At 33.3% G+C, this 11,995-nt stretch overlaps 1 protein-coding gene across 10 annotated transcripts in view; it reads right to left on the bottom strand.

Moving 5' to 3' along the window:
* Positions 1-11,995, bottom strand: part of LOC106882425 (oxysterol-binding protein-related protein 6) — a 280,467-nt gene that overhangs the window by 5,631 nt on the left and 262,841 nt on the right. For all 10 annotated transcript variants that reach the window (XM_052971289.1, XM_052971288.1, XM_052971285.1 and 7 more), the window contains 6 exons: positions 10,587-10,762; positions 9,431-9,505; positions 8,928-9,065; positions 7,508-7,571; positions 6,394-6,472; positions 2,213-2,348 (listed from right to left, as the gene is read on the bottom strand). In XM_052971289.1, coding sequence (XP_052827249.1) covers positions 2,213-2,348; positions 6,394-6,472; positions 7,508-7,571; positions 8,928-9,065; positions 9,431-9,505; positions 10,587-10,762 — 668 coding nt within the window. The remainder of the gene's footprint in view (positions 1-2,212; positions 2,349-6,393; positions 6,473-7,507; positions 7,572-8,927; positions 9,066-9,430; positions 9,506-10,586; positions 10,763-11,995) is intronic.

The following is an 11,995-nucleotide window of genomic DNA, read 5'->3' on the forward strand; positions in this document are numbered from 1 at the left end:
TTTAGGGAAACGTTGTCATCTGCTGGTATTGATACATCAATTAGAAAGCATTTTTTTCCTTCATGATCTTTGACAACTATATCTGCTCTATTGGCCTTAACTTTTCTATCTGTGTGTATTGGCATATCCCAGAGTATGGTTGCTTTCTCGTTTTCTGTGACTATTATTATTATTATTATTATTATTATTATTATTATTATTATTATTATTACTACTATTATTATTATTATTATTATTATTATTATTATTATTATTATTAAGGCAGTGAAGTGGCAGAAACATTATTGGGCTAGACAAAATTCTTAGTGGCATTTCTTCTGACTTTACATTCTGCATTCAAATTCTGCCAGGGTTGACTTTGCCTTTATCCTTTCAAGGTAAATAAAATAAGTACCAGTTGAATTCTGGGAATAAAAGGGGAAAGTCGATAAAATCAACTTACCCTCCTCCCCCAAACTTGCAGGCCTTGTGCTAAAATTATTATTATTATTATTATTATTATTATTATTATTATTATTATTATTATTATTATTATAAGAAAAAGATGAAGAAGAGTATGATATACTTTGTAATAAATAGAGATTGACTCAGTTTATTGAATTGAACAATATTTTGACAGCATGTCTGTCTTCCTTGAGTTTAAAGCGAAAAAAATGCAGAAATACAGAAATTCAAAACTAGAAATGAAATATCTTGCATTCCTTTTCAGACACAGTTTTTGCTTTTACAGAACTGGTAACAAGGCAAAAGAAAAAAAAAAATGAAAGAAGAGAGAGTAGGAAAGACAAAACTCAGTCAAAAAGTTTTGTGTAAATGTGATGGAAAGGAACACAGGATATTCCAGTTCAAATTTTGAATTTTTGTATTAATTATGAATCGCATCATGTTCTTATTGGGTATTTATCGCCATAATTTTATCAACTACAACAATACCTGGTCTCTGAGCATCAATCACTGAATCACACTGGATTGCAAAATCCCATACGATCTTAATCCTAAATATTAATATGCTAATTTTTATTTTTTTACGTACATACCTGTGGTGTGTGTCACACTTACTTCAAAGGAAGAGGTAAAAAAGAGAGAAATAAAACTTGCTAAGCAGAGGAAGTACAGTTGAAGTGAGAGGCAAAGTGGCAAAGAGGAAGGGCAGAGATGGAGTGAAAGAGAGGAGATTCGTAGTGCATATTGAATACCTTCCTTGTTCTTCAGTCTAGATTTGCTAATTCAGATTTTGTCCAATTTGCTGAGTATCTAAGTAATGATATTGTCCAAGTATTTGCAGCCTTCACTAGATTCGGACCAATTTAGCTTTGACTTCATTAGCTTCCTCACCCTTCTAATGTACTCTTTCTCAATTTTCATTTTCATTTATATAGTTAGTACTCTGTCAGATTCTAATACTCCTAGATACTTACAACTCTCTCCTCCTTTCAGTGACTTTAATGTCTGGCCATCTGGTAATTGGATACCTTCACTGTTGACTACCTGTCCCCTTCTCATGACTAATATTGCACACTTATCTATGCCAAATTCCATGCCTATATCTTTGCTGAAGAGTCTTACAATTTGTATTAAGGAATCTATCTCTTTTTTATTCTTGCTAAATAGCTTCAGATCATTCATATAGAGCAAATGGTTAATTTTTCCCTTTACTATTTCTGAGCTGATACCCTGCCATTGCCTTCCTTAATACTAAACTGAGAGGGATTAAACATAAGAGAAATATTAAAGGGAATAATGAGTTGCCTTGGAAAATTCCTCTCTTGATGTTAACTTTCCCTAAGACTGTGTTACCTGAGTAGAGATCTACTTTCCAATTCTTCAAACTTATGCTAATTAATTCTCATTATTATTATTAAGGCAGCATGCTGGTAGAATCATTAGCACATCAGGCAAAATGCTTGGTGATCTTTCCTGTTTTTACGTTCTGAGTTCAAATTCTGCCGAGGTTGACTTTGCCTTTCATCCTTTCTGGGTCGATAAATTAAGTACCAGTTGCATACTAGGGTCGATCTAATTGACTGACCCCCCCCCCAAAAAAAATTTCGGGCCTTGTGTCTAGAGTAGAAAAGATTATTATTATTATTATTATTATTATTATTATTATTATTATTATTATTATTGTTATTATTATTATTATTATTAGTGTGTGTGTGTGTGTGTGTGTGTGTGTGTGTGAAATGTATCTGAAATGAAAATGTATACATACCTTTGTAAAAGTAATTTTGCAGGAAATATCTCCATTCCTCATGTGCATTTCTCCATATTGGTCAACCCATCGTTGGCCACCAAGTAGGTTATGCACACATGTTGTAACCTTATTCCACTGATAATGGTCATTATATCTACAATTAACAAAGATAAAATATGTATATTTAATATTTAATTATTCTTGACAGCCCAGCTGTCTCTGAGAACGGAAAGAGGTATTCTACAAGTAATATGAGAAATAGGAATTTATTGAAATAAGCATATTATTAATTAAGGTAAATATTCACTGTGGAACATAGTAGCTTGTCCCCTATATATATTATAGTTTATACTTCTAGGGGCTAATAACATAAGATACAGGTGAGTACAAACAATAATTCAATGGATTATACACTTTTGCGATTTGGTGGATTTTGAGCCAATGTGATAATATTGTTTATTATCTTTAACTGAGCCATTTAACAGGAGTTAAACAAATCTAAAAAATGTCAGAAGGTAAAAAAAATTAACTTTCTATCAAATTCTCTCCTTTCTAATTTGCTTAAATTTAAACAATCTAATGAGCTCATGTCTTTCTAGTATCACAAAACATTTTCACAAGGAACCAATTTCATTGTAATTCTATACATAGTAATCTCCCCTTGTATCTATTTGTAACCACTGACACTAATATACTACAGACATTGAACCAAAGACTCTGAATAGTCATTTGACTCAGCCAGATGTCCTGCATTTCACACCCAGCTATCTTAAGAGGAAGATGTCTGAATTGTCACAGTGGGGATACCTTTGATTATGGGCCTGCTCACCAGGGCTGCTGACCTGGAGCTAAACAATAACTAATATACAGTTGTGCTATTACCATACCACAAATCATGCTAGTTTACATCTGCCTGTGTAAAGAAATCATTATCTATGTTATTGTTTAACTCCAGGTCAGCCCTGATTCAGCAAACCTATCACTAAAACATTCCAGCTTTGACAGTCTTATCTGTTGTACAGACATAATATTATTTTAAATTACATTATCCAATGCAGTCCTACATACAATAGTATTGTTGATAATGGCTCTCATTCTCCAAATGTTTTCCACTAACATCACTTAAAATTTACACATTTCCTCAATTACTTTGGGTAGCAAAAGTCAGTAACTTTTGGGGAGTTTTCTAAACAATTCATATACCAAAATATCATTATCATTTAACATTCCCTTTCCATGTTGGCATGAGTGAGAATCAAAACTAAGTAGAGGAAAGTGAATATTAATCAATAACTATCTTTGTTCTAATTAGTCTTGTAAGTATGGGAGACATTTTAATATTATCAGACTTCCTCAGCAAAGCATAGACTTCACAGTACTACATGCTAAAATAGTCATGAGAGAATCATTATGTAAATGTACAATATCACACAAAGATGCCATCCATATGATATACAATAAATTAGTGCCAATCTATATAATAAATCCTTCATTCAATCAAATTTTCATTTTATGTCTGTTTTTTTTTTATGCTAGCATGGAAAATATGTTACTTTGACTGTGTTTAACAGCCAAATACTCTTTCTGTAACTAGTACTCATCTATTTTCCAAATAAGGGATCTCTTATTTCACACATTTTCAAAAGGGAAAAATGAGTGGATGACTTGTTGACAATAGAAGTGACATTAACACCACTCATTATGATTTTTGAAGAAAGCAAATATAAACAAACCCACAGATACATACATACATACATATAATTTTTCATTTGTTTTTACATCCATTTTTCCATGCCAGGATGGGTTAGGTGAATATGTGAGTGGAACATTTATTTTATAATTAGATGCCCTTTCTGATGCTAACCATTACCTGTTATTCAAGCAAAGTATCTCTATTTCAGCTACCAAATTCATCCCTAGGACATTGGTTGGCTTAGGGCTATGGTAGAAGACACTTGCCCAAGGTGTCACACAGCTATGCAGGAACATGCATGCTTGTATGCATGGATGGATTGATGGATGGATGGATGCTTGCATGCATGTGTCTATTTATTTATATGTGTATATCCTTTAATAATCAGCAACCACTGTCAAATACTGTTATACATTTGAATGTCATTATTAATTGCACGGCTCATTTTTTTTGACACTGTGTTGATTATAAAAATATCAGTAACACTTCAGTTTTGACTACTTTTATTATTTTCATCCTTTAAGAATTAAATTTTTATTTCAGAGTTCAAACTTTCGCAGTATATTGATTTATATTTTTATTAAAACACAGAAAGTTAACATTTCCAAGTTAGAATGAACTCAGAAAATGAGTCTATCAAAAATAAGAATGAATGGAACATGACAACTCGAAGACATCAGTGTTAAACTTAACCTTAACTTTTTCATTAAATGAGATGGTATCAAAAAGTCCCCAGACTAGTTATGTTTAATGAAAATTAACTTATTTACCTAAGGTTTAACATCATCTCCTTTGAAAAAGTCACCTTGTGCAACAATAAACTGGTCCCAGCGTTCTGTCAATTTTGGAATCTGGCCTGGAAGTCATTGTCTGTAACTGACTCAAGAACCTGCATTTCACTATTGATCTTGACAACAGCTTTAAAATAGCAACCTTTGAGCTGCATTTTCATCTTGGGTAAGAGATGGAAGTCTGCAGGTGCTAAATCTGGCAAATGGGATGGGTGTGGAAGCGATATCATGTTGTTTTTGGTGAGAAACTCACAAGAAGAGCTTGGTGACAGGGTGCTTTGTCGTGATGAAGGATCCAATTCTTCACACTTCACAGATCTGGTCACTTTTGCCAAATGTCGTTCCTCAAATGCTTCAAAATGTAGCAGTAGAACTCTCGATTGACGGTCTGGCCCCGGGGGGCCAAATTCTCAATGTACAATACCACGTATGTTGAAAAGAATAATGAGCGTGCTCTTGATTGAGCTGCAGCTCTGTCATGCTTTCTTTGGTTGTGGAGATGAAGGGCTCTTCCATTGTGATGACTGCTGCTTCATCTCAGCGTTTTTACCCATAGACCCAACTCTCATCACTGGCGATGATCCTCAACATGAAGGATGGGTCATCAGTGGCATGTTGATGGAGATCTTGACAGACTTCAATGCAATGTTCTTTCTGTTCAGTGGTCAGCAGGTAGGGGACACCTTGGCAGAGACACACCGCATGTTCAATTCGGACCTTAGGATTGCCTGCACAGTCCCATACGACAGACCAACAACATCAGCAAAGTCATCGATTGCCCTCCAACAATCCTCATGCACAAGCTGATGCATTTTCTCCACATTTCCAGGGTGACACTCATGGCAGGTCTTCCCGATTGCTCATCATCTTCCAGGGACTTTCTTCTGCATATGAAGTGCTTGCGCCATTCAAAACATTGCATATGACCCATTGCTTCACTGTTATAAGATTGCCAAAGAATGCTCAATGTCTCTGCAACAACTCAAAATTTCACATTGTCTTTTTATTCCTGTCCATACAAAATCACAGACTACAGCATACACATGATCACAAAAACACAAATTTCACAACTTGTGAAATCACTCAATACACTGCCTCATGAAGGTCACTGTTAGCTCTCACTGTATATGCAACCATGTGCTGCCGTCTGCTGGCTTGCTGCAGAACTAGTCCAGAAACTTTTTGATACCACCTTGTATTTATTTGTCAATATTTTTAGCCAAGTCAAATAGTGCATATGTGGCCAATTGGTTAAAAAGTTCACAACACAACAATATGGTCTGGGGTTCAATCCCATTGCATGATACCTTAGGCAAGTCTTTTCCATTATAGCCCCAGGTTGACCAATGTCATCTGAATGAATTTCGTAGATGGAAACTGTGTGGAAGCTGGTTATATGTATATATGTGGATGTGCATATATGTGAGTATGTATCTTTACATTTTTACTTAACATGTAAATTTGCTAAATCACTGGGTATCTCTGCAATTTCAAAGACAAGTGCACAGTCAAAGCTTAGGAGCTGGAAGAGCATTTGACTGTAAAAACAACACATCAATAATATGTATCCATCCAACCATGCTCACATGGGAAAACAAACATAAAGCAAAAGATTGAATATGTAACTCAAATAAATATATATAGTGTACAATATCACCTCCTGCCATTTCTAAAACCTTTCATTTTTTAAGACAAAGAATCAAAAATGTTCTTACTTTGGTAGAAACACATTCACATTTCCAATAGGTTGTATTTCCATTGATTTTCCCCAGAATCTTGTTCTTATTCGCACATCTGAAAAGAAAAATGAACAAATGCAAATGATAGAATAATGATATACATGTGTGTGTGTGTGTGTGTGTGTGTGTGTGTGTGTGTGTGTGTGTGTGTGTGTGTGTGTATACATACATGCATAGATATATAAATAAAGATAAACAAGTTTAAAGAATTTTAAAAATTAATTAGTATTTAAGAAACTTTGATGATACTTAAGAATATACAAACTATGTTGCAATTAGCAATCTTCTGTAGAATAGCTTCCTTTTTATATTGCTCATGAAATTCTTTTTTTATACCATACCAATATAAAACAAAGAAAAAAAAAAAAATTTAACATTTTTGCAAATTTCAATGCAAGTGTTCCAGCCATTTTTAATGGGAGATAATAAGAGATGTGTAGTGAACCCTGACAGTCAAGTCACGAAGCAAAACGGAAAAGGGATTTAATGAGAATAATCTCCCTCAAGCTTCTAGAAAGTTCTTGAACATTCTGGAAGCTTCCGGTTTATGTAGAAGTCAGGGGCTTCCGGTTCATCCCTTATATAAAGGAAGGAATTTCTAAATTCGTGCCATTCAGTGCCTGTTGATTCTTCAACATGCATTGGGTCAAGCCACTGCATTTACACACCAGCTCATGTGCACGTTCGCCTCACTTACTTGGAGACATGTGATTGCAAACAGAATATATTCATGTAATGCTACAAGCTTTTCTTTCAATTAACCTTATATGTTAACACATTCTCTCCAGTAATAAATATGTTATGACTTATCACAAATGTCTTGCAAATTTCTATTTTCTTGTTGTTACATACAAGATGGTGACCCCTCTTTTTCTCATACTCATTAAATTATAGTGTGTTATTTAATCGACATTACTGCTATAAAATGGTAACCCTGACATCACTATAGATGGTTTGTAAAAATAATTCACTAAATTTTATATTTGAAGATATGGTCTTTCAATATTAAATTCTACATTCAGTCATACTGAAAACAAATGTCAAACAATTTAGAATATTATTACGAATGAAAAAAATTCTATTAACTCACCTTGCCAAAATATAAAATTTCTAGAATCACAGTGACAAGCCGATACTGGAGGATGGTGACTAACCTGAAATTAGTTCAAATAATTATTAATGTAAATATTTCATATCAATTTTGAAATATTTTTTCCCCAACCCAAAATTATCTCAGTCTAATTGTTCATGATTTCTTTGTATCAAGGCAGACTTATTAGCATCTTCAAATATTTCTAATCGTCTCTAAGTGCAATATATTGAAAGGTGCAAGCATGGCTATGAGGTTAAGATCCCACCAGGTACCACCTTGAGCAAGTATATTTTAGTCATGGTATGACCACCCCTTGTAAGTGGAATGTGATAGATAGAGCAGTTGAGATGTCAATTGCTTATACATATGTGTGTGTTTATGTTAAAACCTAGTCTAAAACCTGGTGATGTTGTATATGTTGTGTCCTTTTATGCCCCATAACTTAGCAGGTTTATTAAAATAGAGACTCATTAAATGTGTCCCACGGTCGATAAGATTGAAGGTAATGTGCCAGCAATCCAATGACTAAAACTAGTAAAAGATTATATTGAAATACCAAAAAACATTGAGCAAAACTGAATGTTTTAAGTGACATAGATTAATGCCTTGTAGTAGAGGGGTTGATGTTATCTTTGACATTTCTTGTACTCTATTGAATTTTCTCTGAGGTAAATGAATGATACAATATAGAGGTACTTCAAGTGAAATTATATAAAGACAAGAGAAGGGGTAAGGCCAATGCCTTACCCCTTACACAAATAGACAGAGTAAAATAAATAAATACAACACTATTATCTCACCAAACAACTGTTGATTATTCTGTATTTCATTTAGTTTACTAATTAAACATTTAACAAGCATTTACTTTCTTCTATAATTGTTTTTCTTTTTCTTTGTTATTTTGGTTTAAAGATAAATTAATGCAAAGAAAACAATTGAGTTGGGTGATCAGTTTAGTAAGATGTCAGCTGATATTTACCTATAAGAGATCAACAGAACACTACTTACTTTACAGTGTAGGAATAAATAGGTTTATAACATTATAGTTTGTATACTGATTCTGCTTTGATGTGCTACAGAGATAATAGTGTTACAAATGATATGAGTTGTTAGCTACTACTGTCATCGACTTTTAATACCATAAAAGTTAACATAGCTTTACTCTCTTTATGATTCATATTATATCAGTTTAACTAAAGGAGTGTTGCAGCTGAGATGAGAATGTTAAATAGACTCAGCATTTGACAGGATACTTTGTTGACTTATGCTTTGGAAAATGAGTTCTGAAAAATGTACACACAACATAAAGTTATGATCAGAAGCTAGGGCATTCGACAGATCTCATTTAGATCTGAATTTGTAAAATTAAGACTGAACTTTCAATAAAGCAATGAGAATGTAAGTGAAATGAGTTAACCTGTTCAGAAATAAAACGCCATCCTTTATCTTCTCGAATACATTCATATGTCTCTCCAAGGATTGGATTAAATGGTTTGTGACCAGCACGATGTGCTGAGCTTGCATAGCAACTGACAGCAAATGCTGCTAAATAAATCTGGATAATAAACAAAAGAAAATATATATAACAATTTCTAATATATTTATTGAAAAATTATTAAATCGTTTTATCAAACAATATTTGTAGACTTTTCCTTTTTATTTTAACAAAAAGAGAAATTGCTTAATTTTACATAAATTTATTCCTTAAAGTGATACTTTTGACCAAATACATTAAAGACTTGATGCTTTATTGATAAATTTTTACACCCATATTTCATAACTATGAAACAGAGTTACAAATTTGAGATAATTTTTAAACTACAAAAGTAACAGTTGTTATTAAGTAGTGACACTTTAAATATTGTTTCACAATTTTAGAATTGTAATATTCTTTATTTTTTGATAATATTAACCACTTGCCATTCGTTCTAGAGGATCATCAAATTCAGAGGCCTTATCCAGCAACTCACTATACTCCAATTCTTCACATAATCGCTGAAACAAATACATAAATAAATGTTAGGATATTTGTAGCCAGTCCAAACCAAATATTAAGTATAGTTGCAATCAAACCAAAAATTAATATAGTTGTAATCAAACCTATTTGCAATCCATCAAGAGATAAGGATCAACCCTCCACTCTTAATTTGAGTTTGTACCCAGACCATTATGAAATTAAATGATTCTAACATAAATATGTATGTATTGGTATTTATTCTAATATCACAGCAAATAGATTAAAGATATTTTTGTGATATGGTTACAGAAGGAAGGCTTAGACCCATGACTTAAGGCTTCTGAAATGGTAAGAGGAAGTAAATTATCTTCATACCAGAGATCTAGTCTGACTGGACTTCAGTGAAGGAACCCAAGGGCCAGAGAATAGTGTTAAACTTGAGTCACAGATAAAAAAAAACAAAACAAAGTTAGTCTCTTTGCAAGGTTTCCATACACTTTATGTCTACCAAGTTAGTGGTCAACTCAATGCTGTGGTAAAAGACACTTGCCTATGTAGCTGTGAACTTCTTAACGATACAACCCGTGCCTGTAATAAGTGAAATTATTATAAAATGTTGATTGATTTGTTAGTATGGGAGAGGGATTGCCAAAAGGCAAGGGAGAGTCATTGAGAATCAGAGCTGTGTGAGACAGCTAAATAGATTTTTTGAAAATATAACTATATATGAATATACATTTAAGTGGCAGGAAACATCCATTCTAGTACTGGTTTCTTTTATATATACCAAAGTACAACCAATGCAAATTGGTAGATCAATACATTTAGACAACATGTATTTAAAGTTTTAACTACCGTATATTTCGGTGTATAAAACGACCTTTTAGAGCCCAAAAATCACACCAAAATTGAGGATTGTCTTATATAACAGTAACAAAAAGCGAAATTTCCATCTTGTGGTGTATTTGTAGAGAAAACTAGCCTAACCTTAATTTAATATTGACAACACCCTCTGTGCAGTAACTACCGATGTCCCTGTGTATAGTGGAGATAGACATAAGTTAAACATTTAATTTTGCTGTATGTATGTATACATTTTAAATTATCATTAACACTTACTTGTAAAGAACTCAATGGTTCATTTAAAGTGACAGGCATAGAAATCTTTGTAAGATCCTTTCCGATATTTTTGCATAGAAGATTCCACAGACTAACATCACCTGTATCGGGTTTTGGAACTGGTAGCTTGGAACGTCGACCTGTCTGAAAGGACCGAGACAACTCTCCTTCCGACACTGAAATGAAATGAAATGGTCTTATTTCAATGGCATTACAACTATTTTCAGTCAATCAATATTTAATAATCAGATTAATTACCATCATTCATATCATCATTATAAATAAATTCAGTTTTCTTCTGAGAAACATAAACTTGATAAGAAAATGAATAACTCCTCAACTGCTACAGATTTAAGTGATCTGGTTATGTCTTCTGTACACTAATTGTTAGCACAACAAACCAAAAATAATAAATCTTATATAAAACCATGTACTGTAAGATTATTAAACATTTGTTAGTGGAACTCAGTTCAATGTTCAATCTAAGGCATGTTTCAAAGATATTTAGCCATACAACAATATAGTAAATATGTTCAGAACAGTTTTATATATCAAATAAGATTCCGTATCATCATTTAATGTCCACTTTCCAAGCTGGCAACATGGATAGGATGGTTTCACAAGAACTGTCAAGTTAGAAGACTACATCATGACAAGCTGTGATGTCATGCTTATTGTTTTTCAGTCTACATTTAGCAGCTGGTAGAAATATGTCTTGCAAACAACTTGCACATGCAAGTGCTACCAGTCGAGAACTCCGCATACCGGAAGCCAACAAGTGTATGGGGTCACCAGGAGAGAATGCGCACCGTTTCGGGGCCTACCTCTCGACAGCATGTGATGTCATGCTTATTGTTTTTCAGTCAACATTTAGCAATTGGTAGAAATAAAGCTTGTAGTCTTAAGTCACAAACTTCAAGACAAGCTACACTTCTAGCTAGAGAGACCAATAGAGCTTGGACTCTTTAGGATGATGTCAATCTTATAAATGAACAAAATATAGGATTTAGCTTGTAACTTGACCATTTTACTGCAAGGCTAAATATGTTAAAAGTCATTTAAAAAAGTTATCAATGTTGAATATGATTCCACGTACAGAAATATAAATCAGAGGTAGAAAGCCAAGACGGGGTAACATGGTTCAACCAGAATAGGTTGTATTTAACTAGGTCAGTGATAAAATGTTAGCCTATTCTGTATAATTGACAATCTGAGTTCAAGTCTGTTTACTCTCCAGAACTGACCAAATAAATACATACACCCACAACATAACATAGAAATATGTCTTGCAAACAACTTGCACATGCAAGTGCTACCAGTCGAGAACTCCGCATACCGGAAGCCAACAAGTGTATGGGGTCACCAGGAGAGAATTTATGGAAGTATTATATATATATATATATATATAT

Source organism: Octopus bimaculoides, chromosome 10, assembly GCF_001194135.2.
Source record: "Octopus bimaculoides isolate UCB-OBI-ISO-001 chromosome 10, ASM119413v2, whole genome shotgun sequence".
NCBI lineage: Eukaryota > Metazoa > Mollusca > Cephalopoda > Octopoda > Octopodidae > Octopus > Octopus bimaculoides.